At 67.4% G+C, this 24,954-nt stretch overlaps 14 protein-coding genes across 14 annotated transcripts; 7 read left to right on the forward strand and 7 right to left on the reverse strand.

Moving 5' to 3' along the window:
* Positions 1-31: 31 nt before the first annotated feature.
* MICPUN_56692 (predicted protein) lies at positions 32-3,559 on the reverse strand (the record flags this gene model as incomplete). The annotated part of the gene is made up of 1 exon (XM_002500784.1): positions 32-3,559. The coding sequence occupies one exon, from the start codon at positions 3,557-3,559 to the stop codon at positions 32-34; it is 3,528 nt and encodes a 1,175-aa protein (XP_002500830.1).
* Positions 3,560-3,930: 371 nt separating this feature from the next.
* Positions 3,931-4,866, forward strand: MICPUN_68058 (predicted protein; the record flags this gene model as incomplete). Its single annotated transcript, XM_002500340.1, has 1 exon — positions 3,931-4,866. A coding segment is annotated over one exon (936 nt), but the record flags the coding sequence as incomplete, so codon positions are not given.
* A 347-nt stretch (positions 4,867-5,213) lies between these two features.
* On the reverse strand, positions 5,214-5,889 carry MICPUN_107872 (predicted protein). The gene has a single exon (XM_002500785.1). The coding sequence runs from the start codon at positions 5,863-5,865 to the stop codon at positions 5,266-5,268; it is 600 nt and encodes a 199-aa protein (XP_002500831.1). The 5' UTR covers positions 5,866-5,889; the 3' UTR covers positions 5,214-5,265.
* An 829-nt stretch (positions 5,890-6,718) lies between these two features.
* Positions 6,719-7,378, forward strand: MICPUN_56695 (predicted protein; the record flags this gene model as incomplete). Its single annotated transcript, XM_002500341.1, has 1 exon — positions 6,719-7,378. The coding sequence occupies one exon, from the start codon at positions 6,719-6,721 to the stop codon at positions 7,376-7,378; it is 660 nt and encodes a 219-aa protein (XP_002500387.1).
* Positions 7,379-7,418: 40 nt separating this feature from the next.
* MICPUN_99299 (predicted protein) lies at positions 7,419-8,210 on the reverse strand (the record flags this gene model as incomplete). Its single annotated transcript, XM_002500786.1, has 1 exon — positions 7,419-8,210. The coding sequence occupies one exon, from the start codon at positions 8,208-8,210 to the stop codon at positions 7,419-7,421; it is 792 nt and encodes a 263-aa protein (XP_002500832.1).
* A 1,170-nt stretch (positions 8,211-9,380) lies between these two features.
* Positions 9,381-10,807, forward strand: MICPUN_56697 (predicted protein). The gene is made up of 2 exons (XM_002500342.1): positions 9,381-9,897; positions 10,058-10,807. The coding sequence occupies exons 1-2, from the start codon at positions 9,457-9,459 to the stop codon at positions 10,727-10,729; spliced, it is 1,113 nt and encodes a 370-aa protein (XP_002500388.1). The 5' UTR covers positions 9,381-9,456; the 3' UTR covers positions 10,730-10,807.
* On the reverse strand, positions 10,756-13,485 carry MICPUN_56698 (predicted protein; the record flags this gene model as incomplete). Its single annotated transcript, XM_002500787.1, has 1 exon — positions 10,756-13,485. One exon carries the CDS (start codon positions 13,483-13,485, stop codon positions 11,020-11,022), a length of 2,466 nt encoding a protein of 821 aa, XP_002500833.1. The 3' UTR covers positions 10,756-11,019.
* Positions 13,486-14,117: 632 nt separating this feature from the next.
* Positions 14,118-15,101, forward strand: MICPUN_56699 (predicted protein; the record flags this gene model as incomplete). Its single annotated transcript, XM_002500343.1, has 2 exons — positions 14,118-14,435; positions 14,561-15,101. 2 exons carry the CDS (start codon positions 14,118-14,120, stop codon positions 15,035-15,037), a joined length of 795 nt encoding a protein of 264 aa, XP_002500389.1. The 3' UTR covers positions 15,038-15,101.
* Positions 15,102-15,172: 71 nt separating this feature from the next.
* MICPUN_80244 (predicted protein) lies at positions 15,173-17,608 on the reverse strand (the record flags this gene model as incomplete). The annotated part of the gene is made up of 3 exons (XM_002500788.1): positions 15,173-15,505; positions 15,617-16,930; positions 17,060-17,608. 3 exons carry the CDS (start codon positions 17,606-17,608, stop codon positions 15,173-15,175), a joined length of 2,196 nt encoding a protein of 731 aa, XP_002500834.1.
* Positions 17,609-17,778: 170 nt separating this feature from the next.
* On the forward strand, positions 17,779-18,882 carry MICPUN_52141 (predicted protein; the record flags this gene model as incomplete). Its single annotated transcript, XM_002500344.1, has 1 exon — positions 17,779-18,882. The coding sequence occupies one exon, from the start codon at positions 17,779-17,781 to the stop codon at positions 18,880-18,882; it is 1,104 nt and encodes a 367-aa protein (XP_002500390.1).
* A 67-nt stretch (positions 18,883-18,949) lies between these two features.
* RPE (ribulose-phosphate 3-epimerase) lies at positions 18,950-20,181 on the reverse strand. Its single transcript, XM_002500789.1, has 2 exons — positions 19,966-20,181; positions 18,950-19,728 (listed from the first exon to the last, which is right to left on the reverse strand). Exons 1-2 carry the CDS (start codon positions 20,161-20,163, stop codon positions 19,120-19,122), a joined length of 807 nt encoding a protein of 268 aa, XP_002500835.1. The 5' UTR covers positions 20,164-20,181; the 3' UTR covers positions 18,950-19,119.
* A 273-nt stretch (positions 20,182-20,454) lies between these two features.
* MICPUN_56703 (predicted protein) lies at positions 20,455-21,395 on the forward strand (the record flags this gene model as incomplete). Its single annotated transcript, XM_002500345.1, has 2 exons — positions 20,455-20,781; positions 21,030-21,395. 2 exons carry the CDS (start codon positions 20,455-20,457, stop codon positions 21,393-21,395), a joined length of 693 nt encoding a protein of 230 aa, XP_002500391.1.
* Positions 21,396-21,530: 135 nt separating this feature from the next.
* MICPUN_56704 (predicted protein) lies at positions 21,531-22,958 on the reverse strand (the record flags this gene model as incomplete). The annotated part of the gene is made up of 1 exon (XM_002500790.1): positions 21,531-22,958. The coding sequence occupies one exon, from the start codon at positions 22,956-22,958 to the stop codon at positions 21,633-21,635; it is 1,326 nt and encodes a 441-aa protein (XP_002500836.1). The 3' UTR covers positions 21,531-21,632.
* Positions 22,959-23,818: 860 nt separating this feature from the next.
* On the forward strand, positions 23,819-24,646 carry MICPUN_79493 (predicted protein; the record flags this gene model as incomplete). The annotated part of the gene is made up of 1 exon (XM_002500346.1): positions 23,819-24,646. A coding segment is annotated over one exon (828 nt), but the record flags the coding sequence as incomplete, so codon positions are not given.
* Between the last annotated feature and the right edge of the window lie 308 nt (positions 24,647-24,954).

The following is a 24,954-nucleotide window of genomic DNA, read 5'->3' on the forward strand; positions in this document are numbered from 1 at the left end:
GTCGTCCGAAAGACGATTTTAGATGATTTTTCTAAAGCTCCGACAGAAACCTCGTCAGCGTGGGCGCCCCAACCGCGCCGTCCCCGCCCTCGCCGCCCTTCACGAGCGTCCCGAGACACTCCAACAGCGCGGCGCCGTCGAGCGCAATCAACGCGCGCACCTCCTCGTCGCTCGGCGGCGCCTTCGACGCAATCTCCGCGTCGTCGCCCCCCTCGGCACCCCCCTCGGCACCCCCCTCGGCAACCCCCTCGGCACCCGCACCGTCCCCGGATCCGCTCCCCTCACCGCTATCATCCCCCATCTTGGCCATCCACTCCTTCGCCACCGAACGTCTCGCCTCGCGAAGCGTCCCCGTGGCGCACTCGTCGAAATGCGCGAGGACCTCGTCCAACACCGCGGACGCGTCTCTCGCGCACAGCGTCCCGGCGATGACGCGTCGGAGCGTCCCGATCTCCTTGCCCAGCGCCGTCGCGAACTCCGACGGGCCTCGCGCCTCGGCGTCCTCCTTACTCTCCCCCTTACTCTCGTCCTCCTCCGTTCTTTCTCTCCAACCAACACTCGACCCGGCTTTTCTCGAGCGCCCGGTGAAGACCCTCGAGCACCAAATCGTGGGTAACCGCGACGAGTGGTGCGCCAACCGGTCCCGCATGATTCCCACCGTCTTGGCGTGCAGCTCCCTTTTATGCGTCGCGAGGTCTTTAACGGTCGCGTCGAAGTCGGCGAGTAACCCGCGGCGCCTCGACTGCGGTAGCGCCGGCGCGAGAGCCGCGGACAAGAGCGGCGTCACCAGCGAAAACAAACGCACGCTCTCCGTCGCGAGCGCGAGATGCTTCGCGGTTATGGACCTCAACCCCGCGGTTCGCATCGCCCCCGCCCCGAGCACCAGCGCCGCCGTTCGGGCGTTGAACACCCGGAGCAACTCCGCCGTCTTGTGCACCGCCGTCGGCGCGAGCGAGGGGAACCGAGCCGCGGACGCGACGTGGTCGCGAAGCATCTTCAGCAGCGCGAGCGACGCTCCGACGGGAACGACGCGCTCGCCGGTGTTTGGAAACATGAGCGCGTCTGCGCTCGCGCATGATGACGCGTCACCGTTCGTCGTCACCGACGCGTCACCGCTCTCCTCGTTCCCCTCGCGACCCGCCGCGGCGAACGATACCACGTCGTCGAGGACGCGTTGGAATTCGGGCGGCACCGGAGTCGCTGCCGTCCACGTCTCCGCCTCCAAAACCACCCCGAGCTTGGCCGCGAACGCCGCGTGCCTCGCCGCGAAGAGGTCCTTGCACTGCGCCGCGAGCGTGGCGCGCAGGGCGAGGCACCGTCTCCCGCCGCCGAGCCGTTCCGCGCGTTCCAAAAAGTCATCCGCGGCGTCGCACACGTTTGAAAATTCGGCGAGGGTGCAACCTTTCGTTAGAGACGCGATCGCCCTCGCCACGGCGCCCTGCGCGGCGTCCGTCAGCGCGAGCACCGCGTCGGACGCCGCCGCGGACGCCGCCGCGCGTTCGCCGGCCGGTAAAGCGGCGCACGCGGCCCTCGCGCACTCGTCGGTTGGAGTTCCGGATGCGTTTTTTTCGTCGTCGTTTTTTGTTTTTTGTCCGCGGCCGACGTCGTCGTCGCCCCGGCGCGGCGCCGTGCCGAGCGCGCTGCGCACCGCGGAACGGACGATATCGGCGCGCGCGAAGTGCCCCGCCAACGCCACCGTCACCGCGCGCACGACGACCGCGAAAACGCTGGGCGGGAGTGCCCCGATGGCGCGCTGGATGATCCCGTCGCGACCGCCGCCCGAGAAAGACTCGGGGCTCGCGTTACGCCCGCCGGGCTCCGCGACGGCGTACTCCCCGCCCGGTTGGACAGCCGCGATGCACGCGATGCACGCCGCTCGAACGCACGCGCGCGCGTCCGCCGCCGCCGTTCGGCCCCAAGCGCGCATGGCGTCGGCGATCCGACCGCCACTTACACGGTCCGTCGCGCCGCGGGTGAGCGCCATCAACGGGGGAAGCAGCGACTCGCGAACATCCGCCGCGGAGGTTTCGCCGGGGCCGAGGCCGGTATCCGTCTCGTACGCATCCTCTTCGTCTTCGTCCTCCTCTTCGTCCTCGACGCCTTCCATGCCGGCGTCCCTCGCGGCCGCGCGTACCGCCGCGAGCGCCGCGCGCGTCGTCGCCGGCGACCAACTCCCGCCGCCGCCCGGTGAGTCACCGCCCGGTGAGTCACCGCCCGGTGAGTCACCGCCCCCGTCATCGCCCCTCTCGCCCCCGTGTTGCACGTATCCCACCGACCCGGGCTGGACCCTCGCCGCGCGAACAAACTCGCACACGAGCGCGTCCACCACATCGCGCTCCGTGACGTCCGCGTGATGCGCGACGTCCTCGAGCAAACGCAGCCCGGGCGGAAGCGACGGCGACGCGATCGCTCTTCGAACGTCCTCGCACGCCTCTAAACTTCCGCCCCAATCACCCGCTCGTCGTAACACGTCGAGATCCTCGCGGCACTCGCGCACCGTCGCGAGCTGTTCGAACGCGTCCGCTAACGCCGCGAGGTTCGCGCGTTTGCTGTGGAGGCTCGCGACCGACTCCCGCGCTCGCGCGGCGTACGTGGACGCGTCCAGAAGCGTTCGGCGGGTCCGCTCGATTGTCTCGCACGTCTCCGACACGAACGCGTCGAGCTCGTGCAATCGAGCGGACGCCTCGAAGAACGACTCGCTCCGTGACCCGATCGCCAGCACGAGCGACGTCTCGATCTTATCTAAGTACGAGCCCAGGCGCGTTTGGGCGGCCAACCCGAATAACGCCCGGGACCGGCGCACAGCTGTCGGATGCGACGACGACGTCGACGCTCGCACAGCTGTGCGCGACGACTCGCCAGCTGTGTCGTTAAGATCGTCGTCGTCGTCGTCGGGGCAAAACGCGCGGCGGAACACCGCCGGATCCGAGAGGTCGAAGGAGTCGTCGAAGTACATCGCCGGGACGTCCTCGTGGGCGTGACGGTCGAGGTCCGATGATCGCTGCAGAGTCCAACGATCGGTCGCGTCGCGTCGCTCGTTTTCTTCTCCGTTGGACGATGGGATGCCGGACGTCGCACAGCTGTGTTCGGCGTCGTCGTCGGCGTCGAATGCGTTCCTCCTCCGTCCGTCGGCTTCATCCTCGGCGTCTCGCGCGCGTCGATCCGCGTTCGCCGCGGTGAACGCGCCCCATCCCGCCACCTTGCGAAGGTACGCATCGTGATCGCCCCGCGCCACCTCCGGGAGCACCCCTTTGGCCAGCGGCGGGGGTCGCTCCTCCGCGCTCAACCCCCGCGCGCCGCCGCTCGACGGCTCACGTTCGAACCCCGGGACGCCCAGGTACTGACCCAAGGAGTTGAGAACCTCCGAGGCGTCCGGGGTGGCGGACGTCTGCGCCGCGTGGAGCGCGTTGAGCTCGGTCGGGTCGTTGAGCGCGCAGGCTAGGTACGCGGTCTGCCGCTTGAGCGTCTCGGGGTCGCGGTCCAAATTCTCGGGGTCGCGAGGGACCAGAGGGAAGGGGTGGTCGGCGCGGCGACCTCCGCCGCGCCGCGAGGATCGCATGGCGTGCTACAGACCCGATCCGACCACCCTCGCGGCGGCCTCCTCCGCTCGCCCCGCGCCCCCGAGCTCTGCGTCGGAAGGCACCGAAATTGTTTGATTCCGTCAGCCGAGAAAAGTTGGCCGTGTGGGCGCACCCCGCGCCTACATTTATCTCATTCACCCGCGCGCCGCCAAGTCGTCCGAGCGAGAACGACCCACGCCTCGCGTCGACCATGGTGCGTCACCGCCCCTCGTCGCATCATCTCCCGCCCGAGCGCCCCCGCGCGCGTCTCCCCGCCGCCGTCGTCCCTTCCCCCGCGCCTCCGCGCCAGATCGTGCCCCCGCTCCCCCACGCTGAACGATCTCCGCCCCCTTTCGCCGCGCAGGCCGAGATTCGGGACCCCGAAGCGGACGGGTGGGAGCGCACCGACTTTCCCATCGTGTGCGAGGACTGCCTCGGGCCCAACCCGTACATTCGCATGCAGCGCGAGGACTACGCCGCCGAGTGCGCCATCTCCTCCCGCCCCTTCACCGTCTTCCGATGGCGACCCGGGAACGAGGCCAGGTACAAGAAAACCGTGGTGTGCCGCGAGATCGCGCTCGCGAAGAACGTGTGCCAGGTGTGCCTCCTCGACCTCGACTACGGCATCCCGGTGCAGGCGCGAGACGCGGTCCTCGGCAAGGAACGCGAGATGATCGCCAAGTCCGACGTCAACCTCGAGTACCAGACGGAGCAGATCGCCCGGCGCCTGGAGGAGGGCGACGAGGTGGCCATCAGAGACCAGAATCGAGCCGTCGGCAAGGTTCGCGCCGCCGAGCTGCTCCAGAAGATGGCGCGAAAGAAGCCCTACTACAACAAGAACAAGGCGCCCATCTGCACGTTCTGGCTGCGCAACGCGTGCACCCGCGCGGACTGCCCCTACCGCCCGTGCAACGGCGACACGCACATGCCGGAGCTCACGTCCGCGCCCGAGCTCCGACAGCAGAACATCAAGGACAGGTACTACGGCATCAACGACCCGGTGGCCAACAGGATGCTCGCCAAGGCGAACGAGAGCAAGCAGGACCTCGCGCCCCCTGCCGACGAGTCCATCACGACCCTCTACGTGGGCGGCATAGACGACAGGGTGACCGAGGATGCGCTGAAGGATGCGTTTTATCAGTACGGGCAAATCTCCAGCGTGAGGACTCTGTACGCCAAGAACTGCGCGTTCGTGACGTTTGTGGACCGCGCCGGGGCGGAGAAGGCGGCGGAGGAGTGCGGCAGCAGGAAGGCCATCAGCGGCATCAACGCGAGGATCATGTGGGGCAAGAGCAAGAAGGAGAAGGGTCCCGGCGGCGGAGGCGGAGGAGGAGGAGGCGGGAACGCGGGCGCCGCCGGTCCCGCGATGCCGATGATGATGATGCCGATGGTGAACGAGGCCGGCGAGCAGATGATGATGCCGGTGCCGGTGCCCGCGCCGATGTCGGTCCCGGGGGCGGAGAACACGTACGACCCGACGAAGCTCTACCCATCCACGGATCCGACGGCGATGGGCACGCGGCGGAAGGAGGACGAAACGTACGAAAAGAACAAGGCGAAGCTCGATAACAGGCCGGTCAAGGAGACGGGGCACTACAAACGACGGGAACCCTTGAGGAGGGACTGATGCGACATACGTATAGCGATATTATAGACCGTGTTGAAGCGAAATTTCATATAAATTCATCCGCTCCCGAGAGGTCGATCACGCCTCCTGAAGCTTGAGCTCCTGGGAGAGCTCGATCCACGACCGAAGCGTGTCGCCCGCCTTACCCTGAGCGTGCGCCTCCTTGCACATCGCCACGCCCTCCTCCACGCTCTCTGCCTGCGCCGCCGCCGCCATCGCGACACCCGCGTTGAGCATGAGGCAATCCGCCACCGGCCCCTTCTCGCCGCCGAGCGCGTCCGTCAGCATCCGCGCGTTGAGCTTCGCGTCGCCGCCCGCGAGATCCTTCAGCTCGCACGGCGGGATGCCGACGTCCTTGGGGTCGAACGAGTACGACTTGGTTCCCGCCGGGGTCACCTCCACGACGCTCGTCGGTCCGCACGGCGTCATCTCGTCCAGCGATAAATCGCCAACCGTGGAGCACACCACCAGCGCCTTCTTCATGCCGAGCGCCATGAGCGAGTCCGCCATCAAGGGCTGGAGGTCGGGGGTGTACACGCCCACGAGGGCGTACTGGGTCCCCGCGGGGTTGAGCATCGGTCCGAGCATGTTGAAAGCGGTGCGAACCTTGAGCGCCTTTCGAACCGGGACGACGGCTTTCATCGCCGGGTGGTACCTCGGCGCGAACATGAAGCCCATGTTGGTTCGCTTGATGCACTCGGCGACGCCCTCGGGACCGAGGTCGACGGCGACGCCGAGGGCCTCGAGGACGTCGGCGCTTCCGCACATGGAGGACACGGACCTGTTGCCGTGCTTGGCGACTTTGGCGCCCGCCGCGGCGGCGAGGATGCAGGAGCCCGTGGAGATGTTGACGGTGCCGGCGTCGTCGCCGCCGGTGCCGACGATGTCGAGGACGTCGTCTCCGGCGTTGACGGCGACCGCGCGAGCGCGCATCGCGCGGGCCATGCCGGCCATCTCCTCAGGGGTCTCGCCCTTGGCGCGCATCAGCACGAGGAAAGCGGAGATCTGCGCGGGGTCGGCGTCGATGAGGGCGTCGAGCGCCTGCTCGGTCTCGTCGGCGGTGAGGTTCTCGGCGGCGCACAGGCGCTCGATGACGTGGCGGAGATCCACCGCGCGGCATCGCACCGAGGAGGATCGCGCGGCGGGAGAGGATCGGCGAAGCGACAATCCTCCCGCGGGCGACGATCTTCCACCAATCGCGGAGGCGCCGCGGGTTTTCGCGGCGCGGGACGCGACGAGGCGGGGCGCCGCGAGCGACGCGCGGACGGCGGCCGCGGTGGAGGCCATTGCACGAGGGTGTATCACGCGGGAACGCGTCCGGGCGACCGGGCGCGCGGTTGTGGCGCCAGGTCCAACCCCAAAGGTAACACTGGATAGGGCACGGCGCAGCAGATCTCGGCAGATGACGAGGACGCGACTGCACGCTGACTGTGAGCTGGTGAGCTGCTGATTTTCTTGGAACGCTCGACGAGTGTCAGTTTTCTGGGAACAATCGACCCCCAGGTCGTCATAACTCGTATCGCCGTGCGCCATGAGCACCATCTGGCGCCCAGACTTGTTGAGCGGAGATCACATCGTCGTCAAGGAAGAGTCCGACGACGACCACCAGCCCCCCGCCGTCGACGTCGAACCTCCCGCGGACGACCACGAGGAAGACGAAAAGTCCGAGGATCTCGCGGGGAAGATGTCGACGATTTGGCGACCTAACCTCAGCCGGCTGTACGCCAGCGTCGCCGAGATGGAGGGATCGGAGAGCGAAGAGGAGGAGAAGGATGCGACGAAGAAGGGCGTGAAGCGGAAGAGAGCCCCTCCCACGAAGGGGCCATGCGAGCACGGGGTGAAGCCTCGCTCGAAATGCAAGGTGTGCAGCGCTTGTCCCCACGGGAAGTGGCGCCGTTTTTGCAAGGAGTGCGGCGGGGCATCAATCTGCCAGCACGGCCGTCAGCGCTCTAAGTGCAAGGAGTGCGGCGGGGGCTCAATCTGCGAGCACAGTCGTGAGCGCTCTCAGTGCAAGGAGTGTGGCGGAGCATCAATCTGCGTGCACGGCCGTCAGCGCTCTCAGTGCAAGGAGTGCGGCGGGGCATCAATCTGCGAGCACGGTCGTAGGCGCTCTGAGTGCACGGAGTGCGGCGGGGCATCAATCTGCGAGCACGGTCGTCGGCGCTACAGGTGCAAGGAGTGCAAGAAATAGCTCAACTCAACCGCAACGATAACAACGATACGTCCAACCCCTACGCCGCCTCCGCCGCCCCGTGCTCCAACAAAACCGCCACGCACTCGCTATGCCCCACCGCCCGCGCCGCCTGCAACGGCGTCGGCCCGCCCGGACCCACCACGCTCCCGCCCAGACCCGGATCCGGTCGCTCACGCGCGGCGTCGACATCCGCGCCCGCGTCGATCAACTTTTTCACCCACTCCGCGTGCCCCCATCGAGCCGCCAGGTACAGCGGCGTGCTTCCCCCCTCGAAGCACCGCGCGTCCACGTCGCACGCGCCGCTCGCGAGGAGCGCGTCGACGATATCGTCCCGACGCGCCTGGTCCGCGCGAAGGTCGTACCAATCGCCATCCTCAACCTGCCCGCCCCGTCGCAGTCGCAAGATTCGTTTAGAATCCGATCGTGCACCATCGCCGACGAACCCGTGCAGCGAGAGAGCGGACGCCGCGGCGGCGGATGCGCGCGACGTCGCCCCGAACCCCGCCACCGCCACGTGCAACGGCGTGAGGCCCCGTTTGGTGCGTTTCGCGGGCGACGCCCCACGCGCCAACAAAATCGCCGTCACCCTCGCGTCCGCCCAACGCACCGACTCGTGCAGCGGCGTGCACATGTCGCGATCCGCCGCGTCGACGTCGGCGCCCGCGTTCGCGAGAAGCCAATCGACGATCGCCACGTGGCCCTCACCCACCGCCGCGTGCAGCGGCGTCCCCCAGTGATCGTCCCTAGCGTTCACGTCGCACCCGCGTTCACGATCGGCGCCAAGTGCTCGGACGCAGTCCAGGTGCCCGGCTCGAGCCGCGCAGTGCATCGCGGTTCTCCCGCCGTTCTTTTCCTTTATGTTTGGATCGGCACCCGCGGCGAGCAATGCCTCGACGACGACCGCGTGACCGTGCGTCGCCGCGACGTGGAGCGGCGTCCGTCCAGCGACGTCCACCGCGTCCACGTCGATCGGCGCCGCGTCCAGCAGCGCCCTCGTCACCCCCGTCGACCCCGTCCTGGCGGCGAAGTGCAGCGACGTCTCGCCTCCGACAGCTGTGGCTCCGTCGACGACAGCTGTGGCTCCGTTTGCATCGGCGCCCTTGGCGAGCACCTCGACGACGCGCGCCGACGCGAGTTCCCCGCCGCAGAGCGCCGCGTGGAGGCACGACGCCGCCCTTCGCGAGTCCGCGCCCGCGCTGAGCAGGGCCCTGACGCCCTGCGCGTCGCCGTCGGCGGCGGCGAGGAGGAGCGCGGCGGTGCGAAAGTTGTGTCTGCCGTCGAAGAGTGCTTCCACGCCCCCGCCGCGTTTGTCGTGATGGACCAGGCACCTGAGGACCGCGGCGTCGCCGCGGTGGGCGGCGACCATGCACGGGGTCATCCCCTTCGCGTCCTCCGCGGTCGGGTCCGCCCCGGCCGCCAGGAGAACCCCGCACACGGCCTCGTGACCGCCGTCCGCGGCGAGGTGCAGGGGCGTGCGCCCCTCCCCCGGGCACGTCGCGCCGAGATCCGCGCGCGCGTCCACCAGCGCTCGCACCGCGCCGAGATGCCCGCGCCTCGACGCGACGATGAGCGGGGTCGCGCCCCCGTGCCTGGCCTTCTCCGTGGACGCGCCGTGCGCGATCAGCTCGGCGACGGCGTCGGCGTGGCCGCGCGCCGACGCGTGCCACAGCGCGGTGCACCCGTCATCCTCCGCGTCGTTGACGCATCGCGCGAGGTCGAACGCGTCTCGGTCGCGGAGGAAGGCGCGGATGAAGTGGACGTCGCCCGCGGACGCGGCGGCGCGGAGGTTCGAGTAGTCGCCGCGAGACGCGAGCGCGAGCGACGCCATTCGGGTGGTCCCCGGCCGACGCCGCCGGGCGCGCGCGCTCGGAGCTGTCGAGGCGGAAAGTCAAACTTGCTGCCCGTGCGTGATGACTGCCAGCCTCACTGCCAGACCGCGACTGCGAAGGAATTTTGATTGCGATCGCGCCCTCCCGCCGCGCGCCAGAACGAGCCGCGCAGCGGCAACCCGCGAGGCGAAACCCTCCAGGCGGCGCTCCGCGGACGCTCGAACACGGAGAGGGAGAGGACGAGAGATGTCCTTCGGCACGCCCGGAGCGTTCGGAGGGGGCGGGGGATTCGGCCAGCCCGCGCAGTCTCCCCCGGGGGCGTTCGGCGCCCCGTCTCCCACGCAACCGACGCAGGTCCCGAACCCCAACAACGATTTCCAGGTCGCGAACCCGCCCAACGACGGCATCTCCTCGCTGTCGTGGTCCCCCGTCGCCAACTTCCTCGTCGCCACCGCTTGGGACGGAGACGTGTACTGCTACGAGGTGGGGAACAACGGGCAGGCGGTGCCCAAGGCTTCGCAGAAGCATCAAGGACCGGTGCTGTGCAGCGACTGGTCTCACGACGGATCCGCGGTGTTCTCGGGGGGATGCGATAACAAGGCGCAGAAGTGGGACCTCGCGACCAACACCCCGACGCAGGTGGCGCAACACGACGCCCCCATCAAGGAGCTCTGCTGGATCAAGGAGGTAGGTTAAAATTCCAGATCCCCGCGACCCGCTCCCGCACGGGCTGCACCCCTGACGACGCATCATTTTCGCCGAGAGCGCCCGCGAGCTCGACGCCGCCCGACCCGCCCGCTCACGTCCCACCCATCCACCCTCCCTCCTTCCTCTCACCCCCACACAGGTCAACTTACTCGCGACGGGCTCGTGGGACAAGACGCTCCGGTACTGGGACACCCGCCAGCCCACACCCGCGCTGCAAGTGCAACTCCCCGAGCGGTGCTACGCGCTCTCGTGCTCGCATCCCCTCCTCGTCGTCGGCACCGCGGAGCGACACATCCAGGTGTACGACCTCAACAACCCGAACCAGCCGTTCAAGCAGCTCCAGTCCCCGCTCAAGTACCAGACGAGAACCGTGGCGGCGTTTCCGGACAAGAGCGGGTACCTCGTCGGGTCCATCGAGGGCCGCGTCGCCGTGCAGCACGTGGAGGATGCGCAGCAGTCGAAGAACTTCACGTTCAAGTGTCACCGCGAGCAGAGCGACATCTACGCGGTGAACGACATCAAGTTCCACCCGACGCACGGGACGTTCGTCACCGCGGGCGCGGACGGGGTGTTCAACTTTTGGGATAAGGACTCGAAGCAACGGCTGAAGCAGATGGCGAAGTGCAACTCGACCATCCCGTGCGGGGCGTTTAATCGGGACGGGAGCATCTACGCCTACGCGGTGTCCTACGACTGGAGTAAGGGTGGGCAGGATCCCATGGCGCAGAGTGGGCAGAATAACATCTTCCTCCACGCGGTGCAGGAGTCGGAGGTGAAACCGAGGCCAGCCGCCGTGCGCGGAAGGCGGTGAAGAGGAGGGGACGGAGGATGAAATTTAGCCACTCTTTTCCTGTCTTGTTGAAATATGGATACATGCTCATAGGTTATTAGGTCTCGCTTCGTTCATCTCGTCGCGAACTCCAAAAGAATACACGCATCGGGCGCGGCACCCGCCCCCCCGAGTCAAAGGGGAGGCTGGGTTCCGTTTGACCGCGCCCGCACACTCGCTAACTTTCACGTCGTCGACGCGTTTCCCCCCGATTGTTTTCCCCCCGTCTCGTCTCGTGTCCCCCCAAACAAATCCCCGCCACCCATGTGCTCTCATCGCCGCGACTCGCTCTGATCCTTGGCGCCGTCGACGCTCCTTCGCGTGAGATCGTACCTCTCGCAACGCCTCTCCGCGCTCCACAAACTCGCCCCGAACGCGCAAGCCTCCACCACCATGTACCGCAAGCCGTCCAGCGGCATCAACCCTTTCGAGAGACCCGCGAGACCCGCGAAATCAAACGAGACGACCTCCGCCTCGACTCCATCGCCGCCTGCCGTGGCTCCACGAACGTCCCGCGGGGCCGCCTCGACGTCCCCGTAGAAGAGCGCGGCGACGTGCGAGTCGAGCACGGCGGCGACGTCCGCCTGGCCAATCGTCGCCAGCTGTGCGCGAAGCGTCGGCTCCATCGCGTCCACGAAGGCTCGCAGGTTGGGCGCGGCGTCCGCATCCTCGACGGCGTCAAAGATGGGCTTCTCGTAGAAGGGTTCGTCGTACTCGGCGTCGTCGTCGGCGGACGAAGAAGATGCGATCCAATCGCCGATGGACGAGGGGAACGCGGCGAGCGGTCGATCGGGGTACGCGCCGCCCAACGCGCGGCGCCACTGACGCTCCCGCCGCCTCTCCCTCGCGCGTTCCAGCTCAGCCTCGGGGGAGTCGGCGTCGAACTCGTCGCTCCCGGCGGTCCTCGGTGATGTCGACTCGGTGATGTCGGAACGTGCGGTCCGGGACGTCGCCTCGGCTTTAGCGCGCGTCGCCTGCGCCCTAAACGTCGCCTCGGCCTCGCGCCTCCGTCGCGCCCTCGCCTCCGAAACCGCCGGGTCGACGCGCTGCTCGTCGTCGACGTCGTCGCCATCCTCCGCTATCCAGTCGCCGATGGAGCTGGGATACGCGGGCAGGGACGATATGTTCGACACGAGCTCGTACCCGTCCTCCCGCAGGTGACGCGCGTGCTCCTCGTCGTCACCCGGGAGCCTCTCGTCCCGGGTGGGCGTGGCCTGGAACGAGTGCTCCAGCGCAAGCCGCGTCGCCGCGCATCGCAAAAAGTATCCAAACAAAGCGCTCTTACGATACGCCCCCGCGAGCGCGCCGTCCGACAGACCAAAAGCCTCAACGTCGGAGATGATCCGGTCGATGTGCCGCTCGATGAGCTCGTCGGCGCCCGTGGGGAGGCACTCGCGGACCAGGCGGGAAACCTTGCGATCGTGCGCCCCGGTTCGCCTCCCTCCGCCGCCGCCGACTCCTCGCCCCGAGACGGACCCCCCAAACAAAGCGGACCCCCTCGACGAGCCCCTCGAACCTTGAAAGGCTTCCACCTCGGGAACGAGCGGGACGCCGAGAGCGCAGTGTCGCGCCACCACGGATAGGTACATCGCGTCCCTGAGCTCGTTCGCGCGGTCGACTTTCGCCCCAAACGCGACGGCGTCGGCGAGCTCGGACAAGATGACGCGCTCCGCCTTGTCCGCGTTGGGCCGCGAGCTGGGGTTGCGCTCATCCTCGCACGGCTCCTTCGGGTGCCCGTTCTTGGCACCCTTGGACGACTTGTCCAGCCTGGACATCGATGCGTCGGCACCCCCTTCGGCACCCCCTTCGGCAGCCCCCGAGGACGCACCCTTGGACGAGATGACGCCCTCGAGCTGGAGGTACTCCGTCGACGGGAAGCCGTCGCCCGCGCCGGGCTTTTCCCGCAAGTCGCAGCTGTGCCCGGGTTGCAACGACGACGGCTGTGCTCCGAACGAGCCGCCGACGCGGTCGCGGAGGGAACCCGAGCGTCCGCCGGGGAACGACGGGTGGAACACGTCGGATGCCATCGCGCGAAGCTGCGAACGAGGGAACACGATGGGAGGGGGGATAGATTCGGTAAGCATTCGGGTGAAACGTTCGTGACTCGACGCGTTGTTTGCCCGGGCGGAAAAGCGTGAAAAAAGTGGTCGTTGCGCTTTTTCTTCGCGACGGGATGCGAGGGGGGAACGCGCGCGCGGTGACTCGGCGCGGGGCCCGCCGCCCGCGCCTTCGCTCGACGCGCCGAAACACCCGCACTCGTAACCCTCCCCGGCGCGTTCCGGCCGCGTGCGCGCATCCCACCGCCCGCGCCGGCGGGCGGCGGCTGGCCAAAATCCGAGGCGGGTCGGCCAAAAAAAAAGCGTAAACTCCGAGAGTAGGGATTGCGGCAGGAGGGGAGGGGGGGCCGGGGGGCGGGAGCCGACCTGGTCCGAGAGCGCGCGCTCGAAGGCGACCGGGTCGGTCTTGAGTATGCGCTCGAGCTCGGAGCCCGCGGCGGTGGACGCCTCGAGGGGCGCGAGCCTCGCGGCGGCGGCGGCGGCGTCGCGTCCGTCTTCGTCCGCGCGGGCGCGGTTGACGAGGCGAGCGCCTCTGCTGCGGCTTCGTTCGCCGGATGTGCCGGGCGTGCCGGCAGGGCGGGGGGCGCGTCGCGGGCGACCGGTCGAATCGCCTCGAAGCGCGCCCCGCGCGTTCACCGGCCCGCGCCACGCCGCGCGACCGGGTTCGAGACAAGTCGCCATCGTCGTCGTCGCCGCGCGCGTCCCGCGTGTCTGCGCGCTGACTCACGCCACCTCTCCTTTTTTCCTCGAGGAAACAACACCCGCCAAAAAAATAAATGACCGAGGAGGAGTCCGAAGCGACGGGACGATGAACCCCCGCGACGAGCGGGGCGTGCGGGGGGCGAATTTCTCCCGGGAAAAGCGACGCGCGGCTCGACGAGACCCTGGATCTCGGATCGCGCGGGCGTTCGCGGCGTCGAATCGCGCTCGACTCGCTCGATGCCGCCTCCAAGCCGCGCCACCCCCCGGACCGCGGACGACATCTCGAGGAAAAAAAAACTCGTCGGGCGAAATCCCCGTCCAGATTCACCTCCGTTCATTGCTCGACAACTCAGCACCGCGCAACTGCGAATTCTTTTATTTTTTCACCGGCCCTGACTGAATTGCGTGTGGCGCCAATTCGCGTTTATCCACGGATGAGCGGGGCTGATGAGAGAGATGAGAGATCCAATTTCCCGATCGAGCTCGATCGCGCGACTTGTCACAGTGGGCCAGCCCACCGGTTCGTGGTGATCCATTGGCGCCGGGGCCAGGAGAGCCATCGTCATTGTTCGTCATCGTCATCGGCTCGGGGTGGAAGAGAGCGGAAAACGATGAGCGTCGTCGCCGCATCCACGTTCGCGCCCTTCTCCGCGCGCGTCCGCTCGGCGATCCCGGCGAGGTCCCGCCGCGCGTCGCCCTCTTCGACCCGCCGCCCCGTCGCGACCGCGCGCGCCGAGGCCGAGGCCGAGGCTGGGGGCGAAGGGTCGACTTTGTCGACGACGCCGCGGACGGCGGGGCGACGCGCGGGGCTGGCGGCGGGCGCGGGGCTGGCGCTCGCCGCGGCGGCGTTTCCCGCGCGCGCGATCGGCGGCGCGGCGGTGGGTCTGCCCGACGTCGTCGAGCTCACCCCGGACAACTTCGCGAAGCAGGTGCGACGATCCGCTGCAACGACACGGACGCCCCTCTCAATCTAGCCAGTAGACGACGTTCGATCGATCCACGCTAGACGACTCACCCTCGCCCGCCCCCTCGCGCTCAAACCCGTACGTAACAGGTCGAGGTCCCCGGGACGACGTTCGTGGAGTTCTACGCGCCGTGGTGCCCCTTCTGCCAGAGGCTGGAGCCCATCTGGAACGAACTGCCGAACCGCCTGAAGGAAAAGGGCGTGGACACGAAGATCGCCCGGATGAACGTCGACACCTACGTCGACTACGGCGAGCGCTTCGGGGTGACCGGCTTTCCGACCCTGATGCTGTTCAAGGACGGGCGTCCGGTGGGGCAGAAGACGGGCTTGACGGACATGAACACGCTCATGAAGTACGCGGGGTACAAAGAGTCCGGGCCCCTCGCGGCGCTCGCGGGCGCCGGCGCAGAGATGAACCTGGTGCTCAGCGGCGAGCAGGTGCAGTCCGCGGCGGACGAGCTGAACGAGCTGCGGAGGATGATAAACGGCGAGGTGGACGGGGATAAGGCGTCGGCGCTGGCGCACATCGACGCGGTCGAGCGGCTGTTCGCCAAGCGCGCGCTGTGACAGTCGTCGGTTGGTTAAGCGTCTACTCCAGAGCAAGATTAAGTGTCGACTCAAGAGCTAATAAGCGTCGACTCATTCTATGATCCTGATCCTGGGGACGGCCCCGTTCCCGTCGCGCGGGGCGTTCGCGATCGACTATAGCGCCGATTCCATCAGCGGGTCCCTCCCGCCGTTTGTCACCGCCCCGCGTCGACCGCTAAACCTCTTATTATTCCCCTTTAGTTTTTGCGCGGCGACGAACCTGAAGAGCGCGATGGCCGCCGACGGGGTCACCCCGCTGATCCTCTGCGCCGCCGCGAGCGTCGCCGGTCGAAACTCCTTCAGCTTCTCCCTGTCCTCCGCGCTCAGCCCGCCCACGGCGTCGTAGTCCAGATCCATCGGCAGCTCCATCGCCTCCTCCTTACGCATCGTCTCGACGTCCCGCCGCTGACGCGCCAGGTAAGGCGCGTAGTAGCACTCCACCGTGGCCTCCTCCGCGGCGGTGGGATCAGCCTCCGCGACGGCCGCGAGGATCGTCGCCGCCCTCGCCAGCTCCCCCGGCGAGCTGGCCGCGCGGTGGAAGTCGTTGCTCGCGTCCACCGAGTCGGCGCGGGAGTCGTCGATTCCTCCCGACGCCGTCGACTCCCCCGTCGTCTTCCCCGCCTCGGCCAGCGCCGAAGTGACGCGGGCGTATCCCACGCCGGGAATCGCGAGAAGCTCGGCGGCGCTGACGGTCCTCCCGCTCTTACCCGCCGGCGCGTTGTCCACCCCGTGCGCGGCCCACGCCTGCGCGCCCATCCTCGCGTCCTCCAGCGCCGCGATGGCTCGATCCGTCGCGTCGCCCCGTCGGCGAGCGATTAAAGCGCGAGCCGAGTCCACCAGCCCGGCGAGCTCGCCGGCGGCGGTCAGCCTCTGGTCCGCGTTGTCCGGCCTGACGGACAGCCTGTGCTCCACCCTGGACGAGAACATGCGGTAGGGCTCGGAGGTTCCTCGGCGCGTGAGGTCGTCCACGAGCACGCCGAGGTAGCTCGCCCCCCGGCCGACGATGGAAGGCGGGAGCGCGTCCATCCCGAGGCGCGAGAGCGCCGTCGCCGCGGCGTTGGCTCCCGCCACCAGCCCCTGCGCCGCGGCCTCCTCGTACCCGGTGGTGCCGTTGATCTGCCCGGCGAAGAACAGTCCGCCGACGCGCTTCGTCTCGAGCGTCCATCGGAGCTCGCGCGGGTCGACGTAGTCGTACTCGACGCCGTACCCGGGTCTGAGCATCTTGACGTTTTCCAAACCCGCGACGGTTCTGAGCATCGCGATCTGGTCCGGCTCGTCCAGGGTGTTCGAGAGCCCGTTCGGGTACACGACGTCGGTGTCCAAACCCTCGGGTTCGAGCCACACGATGTGCGAACGGCCGGGAAAGCGCTTGACCTTCATCTCGAGCGACGGGCAGTACCGAGGGCCGATAGCCTCGCCGTTTTCGCCGCCTTCGAAATTTAAGAAACCCCGCGACTCCTTCATCACCCTCTCCGTCTCCGCGTTCGTGCGCGTCGCCCAGCAGCTCACCTGCTTCATGGGCGGGACCCACGCTTTGTCGTGGAGGAACCCGAACGGTCGCGGCGGTTCATCTCCGCGCTGTTCCTCGAGCCCAGAGTAGTCAATCGACGCGCCGTCGAGTCGCGGCGGCGTTCCCGTCTTGAGCCTGCCCATTTGAAACCCCAATCCGTACAGCCTATCCGCCAGCGCGTGCGCCCCTCGCGCCGCGGTGGCGTCGGGATTCTCGGTAATCGCGGTGGGCATGCGCCCCGCGGGTATGCGCCGCCCCCCGACGTGTAACACGCCCCTCAGAAACGTCCCGGTGGCGACCACCACCGCCTCGGCGGTGATCTTCCGCCCATCCGCAGTCTCCACCCCCGCCACCGCGCACGTCTGCACGCCCCCCGGGGGCCCGAACCGCGCCGGGTTTTGGTCCTCGACTCGGGTGACGTCGACGTCGTGTTGGGTGAGAGCGGCGGAAGAGGAACCGGGAGGTCCGCGGTTCGATTCTCGCTCGCGGACGATGAGGTCGTACGCCGCGGCGTCGACAACCTCGACGTTTGGGGTGCCGAAGAGCATCGCCTGGACGCTTCGTTTGTACGTCGTCCTGTCCATCTGCGCGCGCGGGCCGCGGACGGCGGGGCCCTTGGACGCGTTGAGGACCCGGAACTGGATCCCCGACGCGTCCGCGGCGGCGCCCATGATCCCGCCCAGCGCGTCGATCTCTCGGACCAACGCGCCCTTGGCGAGCCCGCCGATGGACGGGTTGCACGACATCTCGCCGACGGAGCCGAGCGGGGACGGGGTGACGAGGGCGACGCGCGCGCCCCGGCGCGCGGCGGCGGCGGCGGCCTCGGCTCCCGCGTGGCCTCCCCCGATGACGACCACGTCGAAGTCGGTGGGTCGGTGCGCAGAGGCGGACGCGAACCCCCGCCGCGCGTCGGCGGTTAGGACGATGGCGTGACGCGCCGCCTCGTCGCGCGCCGCTCGCCGCGGAACACGCGATGCGCCGAGGGAGGAGGACGCGGACGCAGCGGCACGTGATGCGCGGCGAGCGACCGCCGAGAGCATGGCTCGATGGATGACGGAGCGCCGCGCCCAGAGGAGCGGAGGGCGACGCGACCCGAAGCCCGTCGAGTACGAAGTGGTGCTATTTTTGCTCGGATGTCGGATCTGACTGTTTGCCTGTGTATATTTCGAAAAAGGCAATTGTTAATCCTAAACACGACGCGTGTTGTCCCATGCTCCACAGTTGGGAAAAGATCCCGCGAAGTCACACCTCCGATCCTGAAGAAGTTTGCCAGCTCAGCTCACCCACCTGCCACCTGTTCGAGATAAAGTTTGGGGAGGTCGATCAGATCGCTCAAAGCTCACGCGCCTTACCCCACCCGCGCTCCGCGATGTCCCTCGTGTTCGCCTCGGCGCTCGCGCGCCCCACCCCGGCGCCGGTCGCCGGCTCCCGGCGCATCGCACCGGGCGCGGCGGGTAAACCCCCCCGCCCCTCCGCCTCCCCCGTCGTCGCCTTCGCCAAGAAGAAAGGCAAGGGTGGATCGCGCGACGGGTACGACGATTGGGACGACGGCTTCGGCAGCGGCAGCGGCAACTACGACGCCAACTTCAACTCCATCGACGACGACTTCTACACCGGCGCGGGCGGCGACTACGACTCCTTCGGTTCCAAGTCCGGCGCCGCCAAGCCCGAGAGCGGCAAGAAGAAGGGCGCCGCGAAGCGCGCCAAGAAGGCAAAGGGCAGCGACGTCGACGACGGGTACGCGCCGGTTGCCGGCGACGTCTCCCGGCTCATCCGCTCCAAGGCGCCCGCCAAGCCCGAGAGCGGCGCCATCGGATCGTCCCTAGACTCCGGCGACGGACCCAACTTCGTGAGGCCGCTCGACGGCTGGAAGAAGAAGGGCGAGGCGTCCAGCTACGGCGACGTGTTTGAAAACTCGGCGGCGTTTTCAATGGACGACGGCGACTTGGACTTTGGCGCCGAGCCGCTCGCGGCGGAGCCAATCGACGCGCCGAGGGTCGTGACGGTCGCCAAGGCGGTGCCCAAGAAGGAGAAGAGGGAGGAGGCGAAGGAGGCCAAGGCGGTGGATCCCGCGGACCCGGGTAAGGGGGAGAAGAAGGCTTCGCAGACTCTGAAAAAGTGGGGTTTCGCGCAGTCAAACATCGACGACGCGCTGGGAGCGACGGAGGAGGCGGCGGCGACGGCCGTGGGCGAGGGGCAGACGGCGTACAACAAGAGGCGGCAGGTGCTGGCGCTGGACTGGCTGCTGCTCAACGCGCCGGAGGATGCCATCCCGATGGACTATCGCAACGACGCCATCAAGGCGAGGTCGTGAGCGAGGGATAGTGTAAAAGATCGACGGGCTTGTAAAAGACGAAAACACGGCGGACGCGACGCGCCCTCTCTTCACTCGTTCTCTTCTTCGTGTTGAAACAAAAACGTGCTACACCCCCGCGCCAGGGGGAAGGCTATCCGTGTGTAGTGTTATAAAGAATCCAAGCACGCGCGCCCATCCCGAGCGCGCCAATCACTCACAAACTCTCGCGCTGCTCTCGACGTAAGCGTAAGAAATTTACTTGGGAGCCTTGGACGCCTTGATGCCCGCAATGGCCTTGGCGTAGTCGTCGGAGTTGAAGACGGCGGAGCCCGCGACGAGCGCGTTGGCGCCGGCATCGATCACCTTGTAGGCGTTGGCGGGGGAGACGCCGCCGTCGACCTCGATCCAGGGGTTGACGCCCTTCGCGTCGCACATGGCCTTGATCTTCTTGATCTTGTCAACCTGCGACTCGATGAAGGACTGGCCGCCGAAGCCGGGGTTGACGGACATGACGAGGATGAGGTCGACGCAGTCGAGGATGTACTCGAGGCAGTCGGGGTGGGTGCCGGGGTTGAGCACGACGCCCGCCTTGCATCCGAGGTCCTTGATCTGGTTGATGGTGCGGTGGAGGTGGATGGTGGACGCGCCCTCCGCGTGCACGGAGATGATGTCAGAGCCAGCCTTGGCGAAGTCCGCGACGCGGAGCTCGGGCTCGACGATCATGAGGTGGGTGTCGAGAACCTTGTCGGTGACGGGGCGGAGCGCGTCGACGACGAGGGGGCCGATGGTGATGTTGGGGACGAAGCGGCCGTCCATGACGTCGATGTGGATCCACTCAGCGCCGGCCTCATCGACAGCCTTGACCTGTTGTCGCGCGAGGAGGGGCGGGGGGTCAGCGAGACGCCAGCTGTGAGGGCAATTCTATCCGGATCGGCTATTTTCCGAGAGGGGGCGCCTTGATCGCACGCCGCCGGGGTTCATCGACCCTCGGATGCGCCCCGTCGCACGCGCGTGTTGGGGTTTCGAGCTCGATATTCATCCGGGGCGGGTCGCACGGGTGGAATTCGCGGACGCGAACGGGGTTCACCGGGGGGCACGCACCTCGGCGCCGAGGGTGGCGAAGTTGGCGGAGAGGATGGAGGGGGAGACGATGACGGAGTTCTTGTCGCACGCGTCGACCTTGGCGTTGGCGGAGACGTTGAACGCGGCGCGGGCCTTGGTGGCGACGCGCTTGTTCGCGATAGCCTTGCCGGCGAGGGACTTGCGGGCGAAGACGGCGGAGTTGGTGACGGCGGACATCGTACTTGTTGGGTGCGGTGTGGAAAGTGGCGCGTGAAGCGGGCGGCCCAACCGCCTCGGCTTTCGCGGTGACAAATGGATGGCGATAAGGACCGCCGCGAACCGGGAATTAAACCCCCGATTCGCCCCATAGAGTCGACCGAAATTGCAACCGACCGAGACCGAGCTTCTTTTTGGGGTTTGGGGGTTTAGGCTGTGCTGTTTTTGCTAGGATGCCGGGTGCGACCGCGTGGCGAAACACTCCGGTGCACGTTCGTCAGGACCGCACTCGTCTCTCTTAGACCAGACAAGATGGCCGCTTTCACCGTCTCCATGTCCGCCCTCGTCGGCGCGCCCGTCAAGGTTCGTCGCATCGCACGCGCTCGCGCGCAATTCGTGCCATCGTCGGTGGTCGGAACGTCGCCAGCACCACAGGGTTTTCACGGGAGGTCGGGCGAAAAAGCGAGCGGCGAGCGCCGCGCGGAAACGACGCGCCGCGAGAATCGCGAGCGGTCGACGCGAGCGCGTCACGCGACCGGCGCGCGCGCTCGTTCATCGCTCGCGATTCTCGCGGCGCGTGAATCCGGGGAGGCCGCGCGTCGATCGCAGACCGCGCGCGCCGCTCGCGACGTCATCGCCGTGCCAGCCTCCCTTATCCGAGGGTGGCTGGGCCTTTTTCCCACGTTCGCCGACGCGCGCGAGGGACTCGCGGCTCCCGGGGCGCGCGCCCCGTCGCTCCGCGCGACTCCCGCGTCGTCGTCCGAGTTTGATCACACGCGCCCTCATCGCATCCGCCGCCCCGCTCCGCGCCCTCGCGCGCGTTCCCCCCGCCGCACCTCCCGCTGACCTTCGCCCCCCGACCCCATCCTCCTCGATTCTTCCTTCAGGCTCGCGCCGTCGTCGCCCGCAAGGCTGTCCAGCAGCGCGGCGCCCGCCTCATCGTCCGCGCCGAGGGCGAGGAGGCCAAGGCGGACTCCTTCGCGGGCCTCAAGCCCACCAAGGCTGCCGACTTCAAGTCCATGTCCAACGACGAGCTCAACGCGCAGATCGTCGAGGCGAAGAAGATGCTCTTCGAGCTTCGCATGAAGCAGTCCACGCGCAAGGAGTACAAGGGCCACCACTTCGGGATCCTCAAGACGAAGATCGCGCAGATTCGCACCGTGAAGCGCGAGCGCGAGGTTACCGAGGGTGTCAACAAGCGCGATAGCCGCAAGATTAAGCGCGAGGAGCGCGCGGCCAACATCTACCTGTAAAGGATCGCGCCGAGAGAGGAGGTTGCACGAGAGTGACATCGCGGATGTTCGGTGCGATGCAAGCGGGGCGACCCTCGCGGGCGCGGGGGTCGCGGTTCTCTCTTGGGGGTGGGCGACGGGGCAGCGGCGTTGGCATAGCTTAATTCTTTTAGCGATTATCATGTAAAGCGATTACAACCATATGCGCAAACGTCGTCGTTCGACCCGGGTGGAGTTGAGCGACTCGCGAGGAAACCGTCAGTGCTGGCCCAGGGACCCCACCAGGTTCAGCGTATCCCGCAGGATGAGGAACATCCCCGACCCGAGCAGCAGCAACACCCCGCTCGCGGTGATGCTCTGCTCCACCTCCGCCGGCAGCTTCTTCCCGCCCCGCAGCGCCTCGACGGCGATGAGGAGCAGGAAACCCCCGTCCAGCGCCGGCAGCGGGAGGATGTTGACGACGGCGAGGTTGATGTTGATGACGGACGCGAACTGGTACAGACCGCTCAGGTCGGACCCCCGCATGACCTCCGCGCCCACGCCCACGATCGCGATCGGCCCGCTCACGTTGTCCTTCGCCTGGCTGAAGTTGGACACGAGCGAGAACAGCGACTTGCACACCAGACCGGTGAGTCGCGCAAACTCCTTCGTCGCCAGGAACAGCCCCTCCGCCGGGTTACCGGCGACGCGCTTCCGTACCTCCGCGTTCGCCTCGAGCTGCACCCCGATCCGCCCCTCGCCGTTCACCCCCGTCTTGGGCACCACCTCTATGTCCACGGGCGGCGCTGGTCCGTTCGTGCCAAAACGCTGTATCTTGAGTCGCACCGGATTCGAACCCGCGGCTTTAACTTTGGCGACGACGTCGTTCACCGACTTTCCCGCCGCGGGTAACGCCTCGCCGTCGATCGCGGTGATGACGTCGCCAACCTTCACGCCGTACTCCCTCGCCGCGGACGTGCTCAGCAGCTGCGCCACCTTAACCCCGGGCTTGTACGCCTGCTCCACCAAGCCGACGGTGTTCACCTGGAAGTTTAAAATGGCGAGCGCGAATGCTACGTTGGCGGCGACACCCGCGGAGATGACGATGGCCCTGTCTTTGATGGGTCGGTTCCTGAGTAAGTCCGGGTCGTCCTGGGGGTACGGGCAGTCCGGGTCGTCGTCGGGAAAGGCGACGAATCCCCCGAGCGGGACCCATCGTAGCGAGTACTCCACCTCCGGACCCTTGTAGGACAGGAGGTTGGGGCCGAATCCGACGGAGAACTTGGAGACGTGGATGTTCTGGAGCCTGGCGGCGAAGAAGTGTCCGCACTCGTGCACGAAGATGATGGTGGCGAGGACCACGATGGCCTCGATGGTGCTCGCGGGTCCGTCCAGCTCGAAGCCGGTGTTCAGGAGACCCGCGCCGAGGCCCGCGAGTCCGAGCTTTGGGGCGGAGGCGGCGAACGGCGGGAACCACTCGTCCACGTCGTCCTCGCGCGGCGTCGCCTCGTCGACCTCGACGACCGGCGTCGCGATGAGCGCCTCATCGTCCCTCGCATCGGGGAGTCCCCTTCGCACGATGGAAGACGCGCGGAGCGGCGCCATCGTCGGCGTCGACGGCGACGTTCCGAGCCGCGTCCCCGCAACCGTCATCTTGGCGACCCGTCGCGGCGCCACCGTGGCGCCGCGACGCGCGGAGATCTTCCCGCGCCCGGCGACGAGCGCCGCCGTCGTCGATCCCGCCGTACACGTCATAGCTCCTCCGGTCATGATCTCTGCGTGAGAGATCCTCTCTCCACGTCACGCCCTCGGCGCCTCTCCGCGCGCGGGACGATCTTGAATGACTAGTCCAGTGCCAGACGAGCGTGGCACGGCACCGCGGTTTGTTTGGTTTCGACTCGGCTCGAAAGCTCTCGGTTCGAACACCCGCGCCTGTGAGCGACGTGGTATCACGGAATTCGCGGATTTATTTCGAGGATTGCGCTATCCATCAGCCGTGCCTTTTTGGGTGTGAGGGTTCAAAACCCAGGAAGAGGATCGCAAAGCGGTGTCGATTAGAACGTCGAGGTCCGTCGGCGAGTTTGGCGCCATTTTTTTTTCGAGGCGTACGGGCTGGCAGTCTTCAAAAAGTTGCGAAATGTTCCAATTTCTCAGGAATCTCGTCAAATGTGTGATTCGAACCCCCCGAGCGCGCCCCTGTAGCCAACAACGGATACGACACACGTCTCCATTTCCAGCGGACGCCCGACACGACCTGACCTTTTGACGACCACGCGCACGAGACAGACCTTATACGAGTGACTGAGTAGCACGTGCGGTCGCCCTCGCGTCGCGCGCTCGGTCGCCAGGTCGCCTCGCGCGCGGGTCCAAGGTCCGGCGCCTCGCATCCCGCGTCGCGTCAGCGTGTGAAATTTTCCCGGGAACGTTCCAAGAGGCTCTCTTTTGAACCCAGGGGCGCGCCGTCAATGGAGGTCGACCCGCCGCCCGCCGCGCCCGCTTCCGCCGAGCCGGGTTCGCCGCCCGCCGTCAACCCCGCACCCGTCGCCCCGCGCCGGATCGGGCACTGGCAGGTGGACAAGCAGATCGGCCGCGGGTCCTTCGCGGTCGTGTGGCGCGCGAGGCACGCCGAGACTGGCCAGCGCGTCGCGGTCAAGGAGATCCGCCTGGACAAGCTCAACCGCAAGCTGCGCGAGTCCTTGGAGTCCGAGATCCAGGTCCTGCAGCGCAGCAGGCACGGGAACATCATCCGACTCCACGACATCATCAAGGAGGAGAAGAGGATCTTCCTCGTCCTCGAGTACTGCGCGGGTGGGGACGTGTCCGAGTTCATCAAGAAACACGGGCGGGTGCGCGAGGACGTGGCGAGGCACTTCATGCGGCAGATGGCGTCCGGTCTCCGCGCCATGCGCGCGCAGAACCTCATACACAGGGATCTCAAGCCCCAGAACCTGTTGCTGACCGTGGCGTCCCCGGATGCGGAGCTCAAGATTGCCGACTTTGGCTTTGCGCGGTACATGCACCCGACGGGGATGGCGGAGACGCTGTGCGGGTCTCCGCTGTACATGGCGCCCGAGATCTTGGGCTACCAGAAATACGACGCCAAGGCTGACCTGTGGTCGGTCGGGACGATCTTATACGAGCTCCTGGTGGGGCGGCCGCCGTTCACCGGCATGAACCCCATGCAGCTGCTGCGGAACATCGAACGTTCCGACGCGAAGATTCCTTCCAAAGTCGCAAACGGACTGAGCCGAGAGTGCGTCTCCATCCTCCGGGGTTTGCTCAGACGAAACCCCGTGGAACGCATGAGCTTCGACGAGTTCTTCGACCACCCGTTCCTGACTGGCCAGGCGACGATCGTTCGCGGCGGGCCGCCCTCTGAGACGCGGCGCGAGGCCGGCGCATCCGGCGGCGGCGACGCAGCCGGCGCGGACTCGGGGATGAGCGGCGGCGATGACACCAGCGGATCGGGCGACTCCTCGCAGATGCCCTTCCCGATGGAGGACGACTCCACGTCCACCGGCACGCATGCCACGACGACGAATACGACGACGACGACGAATAGGACGAATACGACGCAGCGGCAGCAGGCGTCAGTCGGGGG

This window comes from Micromonas commoda, chromosome 3, assembly GCF_000090985.2.
Source record: "Micromonas commoda chromosome 3, complete sequence".
NCBI lineage: Eukaryota > Viridiplantae > Chlorophyta > Mamiellophyceae > Mamiellales > Mamiellaceae > Micromonas > Micromonas commoda.